This window comes from Mustelus asterias, chromosome 5 (genome assembly GCF_964213995.1).
Source record: "Mustelus asterias chromosome 5, sMusAst1.hap1.1, whole genome shotgun sequence".
NCBI classification, from domain to species: Eukaryota; Metazoa; Chordata; class Chondrichthyes; order Carcharhiniformes; family Triakidae; genus Mustelus; species Mustelus asterias.
The window spans coordinates 12,019,742-12,039,494 of record NC_135805.1 but is presented as its reverse complement, the minus strand read 5'-3'; the positions used below and the strand labels follow the sequence as shown (position 1 = coordinate 12,039,494).

The 19,753-nt window shown below is 44.9% G+C and overlaps 1 protein-coding gene across 2 annotated transcripts in view; it reads left to right on the top strand.

The window, feature by feature from the left end:
* Positions 1 to 11,080, top strand: part of LOC144493365 (putative tubulin polyglutamylase ttll-15) — a 96,462-nt gene extending 85,382 nt beyond the window's left edge. Inside the window, exons 13-16 of one of the 2 annotated variants that reach the window (XM_078212174.1) lie at positions 4,050 to 4,114; positions 7,296 to 7,389; positions 8,924 to 9,037; positions 10,656 to 11,080. In XM_078212174.1, coding sequence (XP_078068300.1) covers positions 4,050 to 4,114; positions 7,296 to 7,389; positions 8,924 to 9,037; positions 10,656 to 10,775 — 393 coding nt within the window. In that variant the 3' untranslated portion in view covers positions 10,776 to 11,080. The remainder of the gene's footprint in view (positions 1 to 4,049; positions 4,115 to 7,295; positions 7,390 to 8,923; positions 9,038 to 10,655) is intronic. The other variant, XM_078212175.1, reaches the window with a different exon arrangement.
* Positions 11,081 to 19,753: the final 8,673 nt, after the last annotated feature.

The window sequence follows — 19,753 nt, the reverse complement described above, 5'->3', positions numbered from 1 at the left end:
TGTCGCACTGCTACGACGATGGCCTGAGTCTCCTTCTCGACCGAGGAGTGTCGAATTTCCGAGCCCTGAAGGGTTCGTGAGAAGAACGCTACGGGTCTGCCCGCCTGGTTGAGGGTGGCGGCCAGGGCGAACTCAGACGCACCACTCTCCACCTGAAAAGGGATTGACTCGTCCACAGCGTGCATCGTGGCCTTTGCGATGTCTGCTTTGATGCGGTTGAAGGCCGAGCGGGCCTCTCCTGACAGGGGAAAAAGGGTGGATTTGATAAGCGGACAGGCCTTATCCGCGTAATTAGGGACCCACTGGGCGTAGTATGAGAAGAAGCCCAGGCATCTCCTCAGTGCTTTAAGAGTGGTGGGGAGGAGAAGTTCTATGAGGGGGCGCATGCGGTCGGGATCGGGGCCGATGACCCCGTTTTCCACCACATATCCCAGGATGGCGAGGCGGTGAGTGCGGAAAACACACTTCTCCTTATTATAGGTCAGATTCAGGAGAGCGGCCGTACGGAGGAATTTATTAAGGTTGGCGTCGTGGTCCTGCTGATCATGGCTACAGATGGTGACGTTATCCAGGTATGGGAAGGTGGCCCGCAGCCCGTTCTGGTCCACCATTCGGTCCATTTCGCACTGGAAGACCAAGACCCCATTGGTGACGCCGAATGGAACCCTAAGAAAGTGGTAGAAGTGGCCATCCATCTCAAAAGCCGTATATTTGCGGTCCTCCGGGCGGATGGGGAGTTGGTGGTAGGCCGATTTGAGGTCGATCGTGGAGAACACCCGGTATTGCGCAATCTGATTGACCATGTCGGCTATGTGCGGAAGGGGATACGCATCCAGCTGCGTGTACTGGTTGATGGTCTGACTGTAATCGATGACCATCCAGTGTTTCTCCCCAGTTTTGACCACTACCACCTGCGCTCTCCAGGGGCTGGTGCTCACCTCAAGGATCCCTTCCTTCAGGAGCCGCTGGACCTCGGACCTAATGAAGGTCCTGTCCCCCGCACTGTACCGCCTGCTCTTGGTGGCAATGGGCTTACACTCGGGGGTGAGGTGTTCGAATAGCGGTGGAGGGGTGACTTGGAGGGTTGAAAGGCCACAGGTGGTGCGCGGTGGGTAATCTAGGAACTGTTGGTTGCAGACGGAGATCGGGGAAAGAGGCCCGTTGTACTGTAACGTGACACTCTTAAGATGGGTCATGAAATCGAGCCCTAAGAGTACGGGAGCACAGAGGTGTGGGAGCACCAGGAGCTTAAAATTTGCGTACTCGGTCCCCCGAACCGTAACGGTCACCACACAGTACCCGAGGACATCCACGGAGCGGGACTTTGAGGCCAAGGAAATGGTTTGTTTGACTGGCCGCACCGAAAGGGCGTAGCGGCGCACAGTATCGGGGTGGATGAAGCTCTCTGTACTCCCGCTGTCAAACAAACAATTTCCCACGCGGCTGTTTACCTGTATGTCCATCATGGACCTGGCAAGCTGATGTGGACGAGACTGGTCCAGCTGGATCGCTGCCATTATGGATCCCGGAGAATCATCAGTCGGCGTCCAAAATGGCGGCTCCCTTGCCTTGCATGCGGCCGACGGCGTCCAAGATGGCGGCCCCCTTGACTCCCACGCGGCCAATGTCGTCCGAAATGGCGGCTCCCCGGGCTCACACGTGGTCGCTGGTGTCCAACATGGCGGCTCCCTTGAGTCACACGCAGCTGATGGCGTTCGGGTTTTCTGTTCCCTCGGGTCGCACGCTGCGCTATTTGGTTTCGAGGCTGACTTCACCCTGCAGACTTTCGCGTAGTGGCCTTTCTTTCCGCACCCTGAGCAGAACACCTCCCTTGCCGGGCAGCATTGTCGGGGGTGCTTCGCTAGGCCGCAAAAATAACACTTTGGGGCTGCCACGGCCGCAGCAGTCGAGTCGTTGGTGGGGCGCTGTGTGGCATAAGTCTGAGGCCCTCCTAGGTACTGGGATGATAGTGGCCGTGAGGCCCACGATGTTGCGTGATCGGGCGCGTACGCCTCGAGGTTACGGGATGCCACTTCTAGGGATTCCGTGAGTGTCACAGTTTTTGGAAGATCTAGCCCACCTTGTTCTAGCAGGCGCTGCCGAATATAGTTGGATGCGATGCCCGTAACATAGGCATCACGGATTAAGTCCTCTGTATACTGCGCAGCGGATACAGCCCTGCAGTTACAGGCCCTGCCGAGCGCACGTAGTTCGCGAAGAAACTGTGCGTTTGATTCTCCCGGCCGCTGTTTACGGGTAGCTAGCAGATGCCTGGTGTAGACTTCGTTTGTCTGTTGGCTGTATTGGCTCTTTAGGAGCGCTAGCGCATCTGCGTACATTTCTGCGTCACAGATGGTGGCAAAAACTGTGTCGCTTACCCGGGCGTTGAGCACGTGCAGTTTGTCTGCATTGGACCGGACGGCCGTGGAGGCTCCGAGGAAGGCTTCGAAGCACTTCAGCCAGTGATTAAAGCTGTTGGCGGCCCCTGGCGCTTGCGGATCCAGGTTTAAGGCATCGGGCTTTAGAAGTTGCTCCATTCCGTTTTTTTTTCCTCTGTGAATAAAATTGATGCACTATCAATTACGACACGAAGACTCCAGTGAGTGAGGGAAACTAATAGGCTTTTATTCACAGAGAACAGGAGCACACCCTTGGAGCTGACCTGGTCTAGACTGAGGCGAGGAGGAGGGACCATCACCTTTATACCCCACTCTGGGTGGAAAGGGAGGAGTCTCATGTGGAAAGGGAGGAGTCTTGGGCCAGGTGCAGCATGGGTGTGTCCAGGCATATACATGTAGTAACAATGGTTCACTACAAAACTGCTCTCTCTCCCCCCGCTGTTTTAACTTGTTTCTCCACCTCTCCCCATGCTGTTTCTCACTCTGAAGCTGCTCTCTCTTCCCCCGCTGTTTTTACTTGTTTCTCCACCTCTCCCCGTGCTGTTTCTCACTCTGAAGCTGCTCTCTCTTCCCCTGCTGTTTTAACTCACTCCTCCTCCTCTCCCCGTGCTGTTTCTCACTCTGAAGCTGCTCTCTCTTCCCCCGCTGTTTTAACTTGTTTCTCCACCTCTCCCCGTGTTGTTTCTCACTCTGAAGCTGCTCTCTCTCCCCCCGCTGTTTTAACTCACTCCTCCACCTCTCCCCGTGCTGTTTCTGACTCTGAAGCTGCTCTCTCTTCCCCCGCTGTTTTAACTCGCTTCTCCACCTCTCCCCGTGTTGTTTCTCACTCTGAAGCTGCTCTCTCTTCCCCCGCTATTTTAACTCGCTTCTCCACCTCTCCCCGTGCTGTTTCTCACTCTGAAGCTGCTCTCTCTTCCCCCGCTATTTTAACTCGCTTCTCCACCTCTCCCCGTGCTGTTTCTCTAATCTTTCTTTAACTCCCTGTTTTCCTTATGTTAATTAATCGGTGCTAATTTGCTCGTGTTTCAGATTGTAATCCAAAGATTATTATCTTTGAGGTTCTGCTTTTCAATTTAGTCCTTAGTTTTTCATTTTTCCATTGCAGATTCCCTTTCCTTGCCCTATGTACGGTGTTGGTTCCCGCAACTCTATTTTTATTGTTTTGTGTTGGGGCTGCCTTTAAACCCAGATCTTAAACCCTAATTTGAGCCCACACCACCAGCGTGACGCCATGAAATCTGCGTGTTTTATTTTTGTTCAGCTATGAGCTAAACGATACAGTGAAGAACAGTGTCTTTAATGCCATTTCTCCCACCCGCTGCACTGCTCTGCCAAAAAATGCGATAATTCTTCCCCTTGGTTGGGTATATGAAGAACTGAGGAACATTAATTCCCAAGGCTCTTGGACTGTTTGTGGGCTTTCGTAGTTTGTAACTTCTACCCGTGGAGCATCAGAAAGTAAAGGTACAGTGAAAGGAAAGAGCAGTGGTAGTAATAATTTAGCTACATGTAGAAAGTTAGTTCCCCACTGGGCTTTGCTGATAAAGGTAATGGAGCTATACAGACCAGGAGGTCCCAGCTGAGAGCAGATTTATATCAGGAGCTGGAAAATTTAATTCTTGTGAAAGTCCTGTTCATTTTTCTTTACAGGTCGTGTTCAATACTCTAAGCCTCGTGGGTGTTGCCAAGAAGATTGTGAAGAATGAAGAAAACAGGTAAAGGAGCTGGAACTCAATGCACAATGGTTACTGAAGGACAAGGGATGAGGGTGGGCAGGGACCACAGCTAAAAACAACAGCTTCTTCCCTTCAAAATTGACGCCTCCAGTTTCTGACTTGCATATACGGTGGTATTTATTTGAGGTGATGGGGTCTCACCTGCCTGCTGGAGAGAGTGCGGTCGGCAGTAAGCATTGGCTAACAGCAGATCTATCTTCTTCCTGATACCAGGCACTGAGTGGAACGGTGCCATTACATTGGAGGTTAGTAAATCTTACAGTAAATCTTTCAAGAAAGGTGGGAGGGAGAAAACAATGAACTATAGGCAGTTAGCTTAACATCAGTTATTGGGAAATGCTGGAATCTATTATTAAGGATGTAAATAATAGGGTAGATAAAGGGGAACCAGTAGATGTGAGGCAGAATTTTCCTTTTCTCTTCTAAGTGCTGGACCAGGTGAGAAAAGTGTAGCGCAGATCACCGACTGCACTGTCGGCTTTCCTCACCATCTTGAGGAAGATGGTTAGTAGAAAAATAACCTGGAGGTGTAACCCATGCTGTTATACTCGCAGGTGAGGCCTGAAAAAGCCAGCAACGTCAAGTTTCCAGAGCTCAGGGCACCCTTTAAAAGTGTGTGGGCAATGCCAGAGGGCAGTGTCAGGGCAGTCCTGGGGGCAATGCCCAGGCAGTGCCAGAGGGCAATGCCAGGGTACTGCCCAAGCACTTCCCTTTCTCCCCGGAGACTATACTTTTCTGTGCACTCCCGGCGGGTTTCCTTCATCTGGTTCCTGTTTTTAAAAACCTATTGTTAACCGTGCTGACATGATGTCACGGTGGTGAGGAGGGAGATCCCAATGTAGTGGGACGTACAGCAGGGAAGCCCTATAATTATTTGTTAATGTATTCAAATTAGATTCCCAACCTTCCTGGGCAAATGTGGGCACAAAGTCCTGCCTGTCATATACCTGGATTCCAAAAATTCGATAAGGTGCCACAGTAAAGGATAATCAGCAAAATAATGGCTCATGGAGTTGGGGCTAATATATTGGTCAATGGATAGAAAACAGAGAGTTGGCATAAATGGGGCTTTTCCAAGTCAGCAAGTGAATAGTGGAGCCCCAGCTATTTACAATCTATTTTAATAATTTAGAAACAGAGATTAATGTATCAAGGTTTGCTGATGATAGCAAGCTCGGTGGGAAGATAAGCTGTAGGGAGGATACAGTGAGGCTGGAAAGAGATATAAGCAGGTTAAGTGAGTGGACAACAAGGTGGCAAATCCATTTTAATGTAGGGAAGTGTGAAGTTATTCACCTTGGTTGTAAGAATAGAAAAGCAAAATATTTTTATAATCTTGTAAGTGTTCATGTTCAAAGAGACTCGGTGTGCTTGTACAAGGAACACAGAAAGTTAGCATGTAAGTGCAGCAAGCAATTGGGAAGGCAAGTGGCATATTGGCTTTTATTGCAACGGGATTGGAGAACAAGGCCGGAATCTTACCAGCGTTCCCAGGATTTTCCCATCCTGCCATAGTGAACAGAGATTTGGCTGGCCACCAAATTCTCCAACTTTGCTGCAGCGGGAGCATGGCATGAACAGCAGGTACGATCACACCCCAAGAATATAGAAGTCTTGTTACAATTGTAAAGAGTTTTTGTGAGACCACATCTGGAGCACTGAGTGCAGCTTTGGTCTCCACATTTACGAGTGATACACTTGCATTGGAGGCAGTACCGCAAAGATTCATTAGATTGGTTCCTGAGATGAGGGGGTTGTCCTGTGATGAAAGGCTAGGGTATATTGGGTTTATAAAGGAATTGGTGTTGGAGATAGTGGATCCATTGATTACAATATGCCGGGGCGGCACGGTAGCACAGTGGTTAGCACTGCTGCTTCACAGCACCAGGGACTCGGGTTCGATTCCCCACTTGGGTCACTGTCAGTGTGGAGTTTGCAAGTTTTTCCTGTGTCTGCGTGGGTTTCCTCCGGGTGCTCTGGTTTCCTCCCACATTCTGAAAGACGTGCTGGTTAGATGCATTGACCCGAACAGGCACCGGATTGTGGCGACGAGGGGTATTTCACAGTAACTTCATTACAGTGTTAATGTAAGCCTTACTTGTGATTAATAAATTAACTACTTACTTACTTACAATATTCCAATAATCCCTGGATGTAGGAAAAGTTCCAGTGGATTGGAAAAATGCTGATATAATGCCCTTATTCAAAAAGGGAGGGATGCAAACTGTAGGAAACTATAGACCAGTTAATTTAACCTGTCATCAGGAAATTGTTAGAATCCAGGATATTTGGAAAGTCAAAATGCAATCCATCAGAGTTAGCATGGTTTTACGCAGGGTAAATCATGTTTGACTAATTTTTTTTGAGTTTTACGAAGATGTAACAAGCAAGGTGATCCTGTAGATAGATGTAGGGGACAATTTTCCAGCCTCGCCACACCTGGAGCAGATTGCCCCGATCCCAGAAAATAGGGTGCAGGCCTAAAAATCGGTTCCGCACCTGGCACCAAACGTTTTGCAATCATCCCAGTCCCTTTCTATTGCACGAATCGGTCTTACCCAGACAGGGTGCAAAGCTGATTAGCATGAGATTGACTGGATTTCAATCTCATTAGCAAGATTAGCACGCGATCATCCTCCACCCCTCCCTTTCACCCCGGAATGTTCCCATCTCTCTGGCAGGACATCACGTAGGCGTGAATCACTACTGGTCCCTTGAACTATGGTTCAGGCGCCACAATTGCAAGGGTGAGCGTGGAGGCGAGTACCGCTTAGCACCAACCTCCAGGGTGTAAGAGTACGGGTCAGCCGCTGCCATGGTGCAGGATGGGGTTGGGACCTTCAAGGATGCAGAGGCTCGAAGGGGAGGGGATGGAAAAGAGCAAAACTAGAGACAACTAAGATAAGATAGTCACCAAGAAATCAAATGGGAAATTCAGAATAATCTTCTTCAGCCAGAGAGTGTGGAAATCATTACCACAGGGGATAGCTGGAACAAATAGTGCAAATGCATTTAAGGGGAAGCTAGATATGAGGGAGAAGGGAATAAAGAGTTATGCTGATTTAGTAAGATGTAGAAGGATGGGAAGAGGCCACCCACAAACAAAGAGAACTTTTTTCTGGCATTAACAAATAATGTCAATCGCCTTTATTTTTCACAGATTTAATGAGGCCAGTGAAATGCTTGTTAATGAGAGGGACATCCAGATCTATCCTGCTCACTGCATTGAGAATTGCACCTCCTGTGATATAAAGGTACTGAAATGGCTTCCTGGCAGTTTGAGTGTGGTATAATAGCAACACTTTGTACAAGTTTCTAGTGGTGAGATACAGCTGTGTTTCACTCAGTGTCTCCCACTGGTTCAGCGGAGGCCAGTAAGTCATGATAGAGAATTCTCAGTCAACAGCAGTGTTTTGGAACTCTTTCATGCAGAATCTCCATGATTTTTTTCACAAAAATATACTTTATTCATCTGAATAATTCAATCTGAAAGACACATTACAAAATATTTCAAATTTTTATATCAGTAAAGTGTAGTGATATTCACATTTTCTCCAGAGATCAAGATACACATTGAGGTTCAGTTCAGTTACATATATTTCAATATTTTCATTATAGAGAGTAAAATTCTTTATAAACTATATACATCGGTCATGTTGCACTCTGAGGTACTTCAATACATTTGTATAAAATTAGGACTAATCACACAGTCTGTGGGGTTTTACCCAGTTACCAGCCCCTCGGTGTACATTGGCTGAAAGGCCTCCTTAGACAGCGACCTTCCCTACTGCGGCTCTGCAGCAGCTGCCCCAAGCTTGAGTGTGTCCCTCAACACGTAGTCCTGGACCTTGGAATATGCCAGTCTGCAACACTCAGTCAGGGACAATTCTTTGTACTGAAAGACCAACATGTTTCAGGCAGACCAAAGGGTGTTTTTCACCAAGTTGATGATCCTGCTGCAGCAGCTGGCATTTATCTCCCTGGGAACAGCCTGTAGAACACAGAGAGCTGCGTCACGGAGCTCCTCAACAAATACCACTGCATCTTCCTCCAGACCTTCTGCACAGTGTCACAGTGGTTAGCACTGCTGCTTCACAGCACCAAGGACCCGGTTCGATTCCCAGCTTGGGTCACTGTCTGTGTGGAGTTTGCACGTCTCCCGTGTCTGCATGGGTTCCCGTAGTGGCTCCGGTTTCCTCCCACAGTCAAAAAGAAAATGTGATGGTTAGGTGCATTGGCCGTGCTAAATTCTCCCTCAGTGTACGAAGCATGGCGACCAGGGGATTTTCACAGTAACTTCATTGCAGTGTTAATGTAAGTCTACTTGTAACTAATAAATAAACTTTAAACCTTTTTTGCAAAGACACATTCCACAAGGAGGTGGACAACCATCTCTTCCCCTCTGAATCTCCATAACAGATGTTTTGCAAGTGTGTTTGTGTTAGGTGTAGGGTATGGAAGGGTCACTCTAGGTGGAGTGATATGTTTTATTGTAAAGTTTTTATCGTGGAAATCAACTAGGGGAAAATGTAATTGGATTCCTTTCTCAGAGCAGACATTGACTTCAGGTCATGTTACCCTGGGTAACAGCACTGGTTACTGTGGAGATAGGGCTAGCCACTATGCCAGAGTTGGTGCCTGATAGTAGGTCCTGATGAGCTTTTCCTTGTCCTTAGACTGTACAGGGAGAGACGATTGGCTTCCACAACTAGCTGCTGGCAGAAGGAAGACATTTCCTATCGCAATTTGGATAGTGTTCTAACTCAGTTTTCTTATCTTCCATTGAAGACATGCAAACTATGTGGACATTGTCTCTCGGCCAGGCTGAAGCCTGTCCTGGAAGAAGCTTTCCTGGAGCATGTGAATCGAGGAAACACCAGACGGGTGGTTCCTCAGCCGATGGTAATGATCTTGCTGTAATAGATAAAAAAATAGGTGTAATAGATAAATTCAGTTGGGAGTAGAATGAGGGAGAAAGAACCACAGAAACATACAGAAAAAGGGCCAAAGCACTTACTGTCAAGGGTGAAGATGCCACTTGCTTAAAAGAGGATTTTACAAAATATTAAAACAAATGGCTTTGCTCCAAACAAATCAAATGGCCAATCTGAACAGTGGCACCCCAATCTTAGACAGGTTTACAGCAAAATGGGTGACCTATTTAACTTAAAAAGTCATCGTAGCCCTCAGCCATTGAAGTTTCAATAGCAATTGAAACAGCACTCCCCTTAACTGAGCTGAGCCACGGGGAAAGAGCTGGGGAGTGGGACTAATCAGATAGCTCTTTCTGAGAGCTGGTGCAAATATGATGGGTCAAGTGGCCTCCTTCTGTCTGATTCTAATCAAGTAGCAGAGTGGCTGCAAACTTATCTTTAAATTCACATTTCAGTATACCCTGCAGTCTAGACAATTCATAGCATCCATGATTGCACATTAGAACAAAGAACAGTACAGCACAGGAATAGCCCCTTCGGCCCACCAAGCCTGCACCGATCACATTATCCTATCTAGACCAACCACTTGTATCCCTCTATTCCCCGCATGTTCATGTGTCTATCCCGATAAGTCTTAAATGTTGCTACATGTCTGTCTCAACCACCTCACTTAGCAGTGCATTCCAGACCCCCCATCACCTATCTTTCCCCGCACATCTTTACTGAATCTTTCCCCCCTTACCTTGAACTTGTGCCCCCTTGTATACACATTAGTATGAACCACTAGGAGGAACTCCTAAAAGCAGCATGTCAAGTATCCACAATTTAGACAAGTTACTAACAAGTTGGGTGATGAGGCGCTGAGTGCCAGATTTGCACATTGATGCCCAAATTCCTATTGGCATCCCCTGTATTGAAGGAGAGTCCTGATACTTGGAGGCCTTGATAACACAGAAGACTGAGAGATCTTCCCTCCTACCTCTGAGACCTCAATTTGAATATAACCTGGACTAATCTAATAGTAGAAGATCACCAAAAACCCCTCATTTTCTCTGTCTATCTGGAGTTGTACTGAAGTTCTGATGGCTGAGTGGGAGAGCTGCCCCCTTGCAGGGGAATTTTCTACCATGTCAAAATTAAAATTGAATTGGGTTTGAACTCTGTATCTTATCAATGTAAGCCTATGACACAAAAATGCCTGTATTAAATTACAAATGAGTCCCTCTCATTTAAGGAATACCTATTGATGATTATTACAGATGATTGGAGTTGACACAAACTGTCAGAGTAAAGGGAGCTTCTCTCTCCATTTAACCCATGCTAATACTTGGTGAATGTGCTTGTTTCCCATCTTGTCTATCAGTTTGTTATCTTGATGCTAAAAATAATACAAACATAGAATATATGCATGTATTAAATATATTAAGACATACAGGTAGATAATATATGTGTGTATATATATTTATATGTGTATATATATATAGATAGCCTAGCTAACATATTGAAGGAGGGGGGGGGGGCATGCAGAGAGGAGTGCTATCCTCACACATTAAGAAAAGTTCACCCATGCACTGATAATCTTACAGGGTCAACAAGACATGCAACAATATCAGCCTTTGGAAGACAGCGGGCTAACAGAAGCCAATCAACTGATGGCGTGGTGGTTCCGAGGGAAGTGTCTGCAGGATGCAGCCTGGTGCATTTGACAAAAAATCTCGGGAAAGTTAGGTAATTCAAGAACTGGAAGCCTATTGTTCTGATACGAGCTGTGACTCCCCTGCTCAAGGCCCAGGATATATGGCTCTGTCAAAATGTGGTGATAGAAATAGATTTTTCCAAGCAATACTGCTCACAAGCCCAATTACAAACTCAACAACATCAGCTGTGCCATCTTATTCCGATAGAACTTGCAGGAGTTTGTTTCGGAGACCTAATATTGTGCTACCTTTTATGCGGGAGATTTCTCTTTATTAAATACAGCTCAGCAAATACAAAGAATTCACGGAGTCAGTAATTCTGGCTGAAGATGTACTTTTATTGCGCAGGCCCGGTCCATGTGTGGGAGAATAATTTGGAACAGCTCAAATTATTCTAAGTTGCATTGTTATCAGCAAAATTATAATTTTCCAAAAACCATTTGCCCGCCCCTTTTACTCATCCTAGCCAGACAAGCCAATAATTTTAGTATGAGTCATTTATCTTGGCTAATAACATTCTACCTTCTGGCAACATGAGAATTCATTGGTTCATAGAATCCAAAAGCTCCCGCACACTGCCTCTTAGCAACCCCAATTACGTAGGTCGTAGAGTTCAAGAGTTCCTTTCCAACTGTCTGCTGAGCAATTCCTTATCCTTATTCTATTCATTCGGCTGTCTGGGAAACTTGTACTTTCTAAAGCCCACGTTGATAAGAAAATTCATAGTAGCTGTATTATTTTCAAGGAATGTGGCTCTTCTTGCTCAGTTATATCCCATCATGCTTAGAGCAGTCTGTAATTGGCCAAGATGTACAGAATAATATATTTTTCAAAAATACGTTTAAATTCTTTAACAGTGGTTATATGTGTTTCTATGCAAAGTGTACCTTTCTTTGTTCTTTGCTAACTTCAGCCACTTTGTACTTTTATTATACTATATTCATTCTAAATTAGTTTATCTTAATCTATTAGTCTTTTAGTTCCAGGTTATCCTAAATCCCTCTAACAGAGCTGCAAGTGCCCCATATTGGTGTGACCTTACCCAGAGTTGAAGATATACAGCCGCTCCATACCCATGCCATCCTACTCTAGAATCTGGTCTCTTAATCCTAGGGTTGTAGAGGTACACCTCTTTGGTGCCATTCTGCTCCGGGACTGAAAAGATACAACTATTACCTTACTGGTGCTGTCTATCCAAGGACTGCAGGAATTGTAGTGGGTGGGACAACAATTTGACGGACCAATGAAAGGTCCATTGACTTTGATTAGGTAATTCCAATCCATAAAACAGCATGGAGTGTGTTATTTGCTTGAAAACAATCAATGAATGCATACTTTAAATTAAGCAACTTTGAATCAAAAAATATTAACTGTATAACTTGACCAGCTTTAGTAAATGCATCTGTGGCGTTAGTGTACATTTAAGAATTTTTTAAAAATCATGTTCTCTGCAGCTGTAAGCTGTTTTGATTTCATTGTTGCTGAGCCGTCTGCTCGAAGTCCTTTTTATTGCTCCTTCAGTGGTTTAAATGGGGTTTTTTTGTTTATAAAGCAGACAATGCTTTAGAAATTTAAGGAAAGAACCTAGTCAAACGTTTATAGAATTTGAAAGGATCAAACAGAGTAACTGTGATAGGTGGATAAGGGCTTTGAAATAGACCAGATGTATGAAGCTCTGAGAGAAACGATTATTTTGGAGGAGTTTAAAAATTCACTTCCTGATGTAGTGAGAACTCATGTGGAAGAGCAGAAGGTTAAAACTGCAAGATTAGCAGCAGAGATAGCAGATGATTATGAATTAGTTCATAAATCAAGATGTGGAGATGCTGGCATTGGACTGGGGTGGGCACAGGAAGAAGCCTCACAATACCAGGTTAAAGTCCAACAGGTTTATTTGGAATCACGCGCTTTCGGAGCGCTGCTCACCTGAGGAAGGGGCAGCGCTCCGAAAACTCATGATTCCAAATAAACCTGTTGGACTTAAACCTGGTGTTGTGAGACTTCTTACTGTTCATAAATCAAGGTTTGGTTTCCGACATCAGTTTCAGCCTGTGAGGGATATAAACTGGGGAAAAGAGAAATCCTCAGGTGGGAAAGGTAAAGGAGATTTTGTGTGGAGATAATAAAGACAGTGTATCTCAGGTTAAAAAGGAAGTACAGGAGGGTGGAAGAGAAATGAAAAGATGTTCAGATGTTTTGTACTGTAATAAATTAGGCCATGCAAAGTCACAGTATTGGCAGTTTAAGAAAAGCACTGGGAAGCCTGACGTGGTAAAACAGAATAAGCCAGTGGTTTGTTAAAGTGGTAAGGGAAAGTCCAATCGAAGTGAAGGAGGTGCAACAGAAGGTACAGCCTGATAAGGAGTTGATTGATGAGAAGATGCCAGATCTCTTTAAAGAATTTACTTGTGTGGGTAAAGTTTACTCATGTGTACCAGGAGGAGTAGGTAAAGAAGGTAAAATTTTAAGAGATTCGGGAGCAAGTCAATCTTTGATAGTAAGAGATGAGCAGTTATGTAGTTTGGAAGGAGCATTGCCAGAAAAGGTGGTAATGTGTGGAATTCAAGGTGAAAAGAGTAGTGTTCTATTATACAAGAGTCCAGTGAAGAGTGGTGAAGTGGTAGTAGGAGTAATAGAGAAATTATCTTGTCCAGGAATACAGTTTATCTTGGGTAACAATATAGCTGGATCACAGGTGAGAGTGATGCCTATGTGGTTGAAAAGCCAGTGGAGATGTTGAAAGATGCATATCCTGCAATTTTTCCTGATTGTGTAATAACAAGGTTACAAAATCACAGATTAAGACAAGAGGAGAAATCAAAGAATGAAGATAAGAAAGTTGAAGTTCAATTATCAGAAACGATTTTTCATCAGATGATTGCAAAAGAACAAGAACAGGTGGAGGATGAGGTGGATATTTTTAGTTCGGGAAGGTTGGCAGAGTTACAACAGAAAGATATAGAAATAAAACAGTTGTATCAGAAAGCATACACGGAAGAGGAATCTGAGTGTATTCCGGAATATTAAAGAATTTCGAAAGGCTTTTTTTGCACAGAGGGTGATGGATGCCTGGAACTCGCTACTGGGGGGGGGTAGTGGAAGCTGATACAATAGTGATTTTTAAGGGACGTCTTGACAAATATATGAATACGATGGGAATAGAAGGATATGGTCCCCTGAAGGGTCAGGGGTTTCAGTTCAGTCGGGCAGCATGGTCGGTGCAGGCTTGGAGGATCAAAGGGCCTGTTCCTGTGCTGGAATTTTCGTTGCTCTTTGCACTAAAAATTGAGCGAATTAACTTTTGATAAGAATCACAAACTGCCTTAATTATATTACAGAAGGTACTGTCTGCACAGAAGCACATATAACCAGTTAAAAGATTTAAATATGTGTTTTCGATTTTAAAATGTATTTCAGATGTATTTTATGATTTGTACACTTTGGCCAAAATGCAGGCTGCCCCGAGGCATAATGGGATGTAAGCTGAGTCGACAGGCCACATTCTTTTAGAACAATACCGTCACAGAGCACAGTTCTCCTCAGTTATAAGTCATGGAAAGTACGAGATCTCAAGTCTAAGGATGTAAAGGATCATTCATTTTCACTGATAAAGATCCCTGTCCAGACAGTGAGAAATTGGACTTTTGAGCCCCGCAACCTATGTAATAGAAGTTGCAATGAGATGACCGGAAATGCACCTTTGAACTCTATGATTAGCATTATGGAAGTTGCTAGGAGACAAGAAGGTAGGAGTTTCCGGATTTTACTTAATTCCCAGGGTGTCAGAGGAAGGATGCAATGGGCTAAAGTATATGACTTCATAGAGTCATGGAGTCATAGAAGTTTACAGCATGGAAACAGGCCCTTCGGCCGAACTTGTCCAAGCCACCCTTTTTTTTAAAACCCCTAAACTAATCCCAATTGCCCGCATTTGGCCCATATCCCTCTATACCCATTGTAACCATGTAACTATCTAAATGCTTTTTAAAAGATAAAATTGTACCTGCCTCTACTACTACCTCTGGCAGCTTGTTCCAGCCACTCACCACCCTCTGTGTGAAAAAATTGCCCCTCTGGACACTTTTGTATCTCTCCCCTCTCACCTTAAACCTATGCCCTCTGGTTTTAGACTCCCCTACCTCTGGGAAATGATATTGACTATCTACCTTGTCTATGCCCCTCATTATTTTATAAACCTCTATAAGGTCACCCCTCAGCCTCCTATGCTCCAGAGAAAAAAGTCCCAGTCTATTCAGCCTCTCCTTATACCTCAATCCATCAAGTCCTGGTAGCATCCTAGTAAATCTTTTCTGCACTCTTTCTAGTTTAATAATATCCTTTCTATAATAGGGTGACCAGAATTGCACACAGTATTCCAAGTGTGGTCTTACCAATGTCTTGTACAACTTCAACAAGACGTCCCAACCCCTGTATTCAGTGTTCTGACCGATGAAACCAAGCATGCCGAATGCCTTCTTCTCCACTCTGTCCACCTGTGACTCCACTTTCAAGGAGCTATGAACATGTACCCCTAGATCTCTTTGTTCTGTAACTCTCCCCAACGCCCTACCATTAACTGAGTAAGTCCTGCCCTGGTTCAATCTACCAAAATACATCACCTCGCATTTGTCTAAATTTAAACTCCATCTGCCATTCGTCAGCCCACTGGCCCAATTGATCAAGATCCCGTTGCAATTGGAGATAACTTTCTTCACTGTCCACTATGCCACCAATCTTGGTGTCATCTGCAAACTTACTAACCATGCCCCCTATATTCTCATCCAAATCATTAATATAAATGATAAATAACAGTGGGCTCAGCACTGATCCCTGAGGCACACCGCTGGTCACAGGCCTCCAGTTTGAAAAACAACTCTCTACAACCTGTCAAGAAGCCAATTTTGTATCCATTTAGATACCTCACCCTGGATCCCGTGAGATTTAACTTTATGCAACAACCTACCATGCGGTACCTTCTCAAAGGCCTTGCTAAAGTCCATGTAGACAACATCAACTGCACTGCCCTCATCTACCTTCTTGGTTACCCCTTCAAAAAACTCAATTAAATTTGTGAGACATGATTTTCCACTCACAAAGCCATGCTGACCCTCCCTAATCAGTCCTTGCATCTCTAAATGCCTGTAGATCCTGTCTCTCAAAATACCTTCCAACAATTTATATAGTATAGTAACAATGATTGACCTGTACTAATGGTGATTGGTTAATACCCGACAGGGATGAACCAGACGGCGGGAAAAGCGAACTTGGAAAATCTATAATAACATTGACAAATGTAATGTAACCTCAGAGAGGCATCGGACTGTCTGATCCCTCCTCCCATTGTACGTTGGTCAATGATCCAGGTGGGCTTCTTATAACACTTTTGGAGTTACTGACTGAATTATAATATATCTGACACATTAACTGGAGGGCAGTTTGTCCCACATGATTCTTCATTCTGTGCTAGAATTGACTTATTTTCAGCTCTTAATGTCGGATATATTTTAAAATGATCTCAATTTACAGAAACATTCTGAGTCTCTACACAAATATAAATGACTCGAAATCTTGCATTATCTTTCTTCATTGTACTGTTGTTAAACCATGGCTCTCATGGATGTGATATGGACTATGGAGAAACAATCACGTAAATGGTTCTTGGTGAGAGTAAGGACATGAGGCAAGGTTGGAGTTGGGCACTACTACAGTGTTATGTTTGACTCCAAGATAAGCTTCTGACTACATATCTGCACCATCACCTCAGACTTACTATTTCCACCACTGTGGCACCAACCCTGCCTCAGCTCACTGCTACTGGAACTTTCATCAATGCGTTTTTGACGTCCAGCATCGGCCCCATTGAGAGGCTTTGTCAGGAAGTTACAGAGGTGAAGTTGAGGCATTGGACAGGGCACACAAACTTCCAAACGACTCAACTATCCAACCCTTCAATCATCACCTGCATTTGGTTGAGTCTGCAGATCGCACATTGAACTTAGAACCCATTGAACGGAATTGGACTGCCAAAGGAGAGAGAAGACTTTAGCCCCTAGTTTTCTGATCCCTCTATGGCCTCACTTCTCTCAATCTATGTAATCTCCTCAAGCCCCACAACTCTAAGATATCTGTGTTCCTCTAATTCTGGCCTCTTGAGCATCCTCAATTTTAATAACTTCTCCATCGGCCAGGCCTTCAGATGTGAAGGCCCTAACCTCTGGAATTTCCTCGCTAAACTTCTCTGCCCCTCTCTCGTTCTTTTCTCCTTTAGTATGTTACTTAAAAAGCTATGTCTTTGATTGAGCTTTTAGTCATCCACCCTCCTTAGGTGACAGTGTCAATATTGCTTTAAACCGCTCCTGTGAAGTGCCTTGGGCGTTTGTATTACATTAAAGATGCTATATGAAGAGATGTTGTTGATTCTTATCATTCAAGTTGCAGATAACCATATGAATCAGTGTCCAGGTTTTTCTTGATGAAGGACTCTGACGAAGGGTCATCCAGACTCAAAACTTTGGCCCTATTCTCTCTCCACGGATGCTGTTAGACCTGCTGAGATTTTCCAGCATTTTCTGGTTTTGTTTCAGATTCCAGCATCCGCAGTAATTTGCTTTTATCCAGGGTTTTCTTGGTAGAAAGAACAATGGGAAGCTTCTCAAGGCTCCAGAGGTATTTGATTTGATTTATTATTGTCACATGTATTCGCATACAGTGAAAAGTATTGTTTCTCGTGCGTTATTAGAGGTAACTGGCTATCTGATCGAAGACAGAGGGTGGTGATGGATGGAAAATTTTCGGACTGGAGGCAGGTTGCTAGTGGAGTGCCACAGGGATCAGTGCTTGGTCCTCTGCTCTTTGTGATTTTTATTAATGACTTAGAGGAGGGGGCTGAAGGGTGGATCAGTACATTTGCTGATGACACCAAGATTGGTGGAGTAGTGGATGAGGTGGAGGGTTGTTGTAGGCTGCAAAGAGACATAGATAGGATGCAAAGCTGGGCTGAAAAATGGCAAATGGAGTTTAACCCTGATAAATGTGAGGTGATTCATTTTGGTAGGTCTAATTTAAATGTGGATTACAGGGTCAAAGGTAGGGTTCTGAAGACTGTGGAGGAACAGAGAGATCTTGGGGTCCATATCCACAGGTCTCTAAAGGTTGCCACTCAAGTGGATAGAGCGGTGAAGAAGGCCTATAGTGTGTTAGCTTTTATTAACAGGGGGTTGGAGTTTAAGAGCCGTGGGGTTATGCTGCAACTGTACAGGACCTTGGTGAGACCACATTTGGAATATTGTGTGCAGTTCTGGTCACCTCACTATAAGAAGGATGTGGAAGCGCTGGAAAGAGTGCAGAGGAGATTTACCAGGATGCTGCCTGGTTTGGAGGGTAGGTCTTATGAGGAAAGGTTGAGGGAGCTAGGGCTGTTCTCTCTGGAACGGAAGAGGCTGAGGGGAGACTTAATAGAGGTTTCTAAAATGATGAAGGGGATAGATAGAGTGAACGTTCAAAGACTATTTCCTCGGGTGGATGGAGCTATTACAAGGGGGCATAACTATAGGGTTCATGGTGGGAGATATACGAAGGATATCAGAGGTAGATTCTTTACGCAGAGAGTGGTTGGGGTGTGGAATGGACTGCCTGCAGTGATAGTGGAGTCAGACACTTTAGGAACATTTAAGCGGTTATTGGATAGGCACATGGAGCACACCAGGATGATAGGGAGTGGGATAGCTTGATCTTGGTTTCAGATAAAACTCGGCACAACATTGTGGGCCGAAGGGCCTGTTCTGTGCTGTACTGTTCTATGTTCTATGTTATACAAAGCATACCGTTCATCGAGAAGGGAACGAGAGAGTGCAGAATGTAGTGTTACAGTCATAGCTAGGGTGTAGAGAAAGATCAACTTAATACAAGGTAAATCCGTTCAAAAGTCTGACGGCAGCAGGGAAGAAGCTGTTCTTGAGTCGGTTGGTACATGACCTCAGACTTCTGTATCTTTTTTCCGATGGAAGAAGGTTGAAGAGACCAGGATGTGTGGGGTCCTTAATTATGCTGGCTGCTTTGCTGAGGCAGCGGAAGTGTAGAAAGTGTCAATGGATGGGAGGCTGGTTTGTGTGATGGATTGGGCTCCACCTTTTGTAATTCCTTGCAGTCTTGGGCAGAGCAGGAGCCATACCAAGCAGTGATGCAACCAGAAAGAATGTTTTCTATGGTGCATCTGTAAAAGTTGGTTAGAGTCGTAGCTGATATGCCAAATTTCCTTAGTCTTCTGAGAAAGTAGAGGCATTGGTGGGCTTTCTTAACGATAGTGTTGGCATGGGGAGACCAGGACAGGTTGTTGGTGATCTGGACACCTAAAAACTTGAAGCTCTCGACCCTTTCTACTTCATCCCTGTTGATGTAGACAGGGGCATGTTCTCCTCTATGCTTCCTGAAGCCGATGACAATCTCCTTTGTTTTGTTGACATTGAGGGAGAAATTATTGTTGACGCACTAGTTCACCAGATTCTCTATCTCATTCTTGTACTCTGTCTCGTCATTTTTTCAGATCTGTCCCACTACGGTGGTGTCATCAGCAAACCTGAAAATCGAATTGGAGGGGAATTTGGCCACACAGTCATGAGTGTATAAGGAGTATAGTAGGGGGCTGAGAACACAGTCTTGTGGGACACCACTGTTGAGGATGATCGTGAGGAAGTGTTGTTGCCTATCCTTACTGATTGTGGTCTGTGAGTTAGGAAGTTCAGGATCCAGTTGCAGAGGGAGGAGCCGAGGCCCAGGCCACGGAGCTTGGAGATGAGTTTCGTAGGAATAATGGTGTTGAAGGCTGAGCTATAGTCAATAAATAGGAGTCTGATATAGGTGTCCTTGTTATCTAGGTTCCAGGGTTGAGTGCAGACTTCGGCTGTGGACCGGTTGCAGCGGTAGGCAAATTGTAGTGGATCCAGGCAGTCCAGGAGGCTGAAATTGATTCGTGCCATGACTAACCTTTT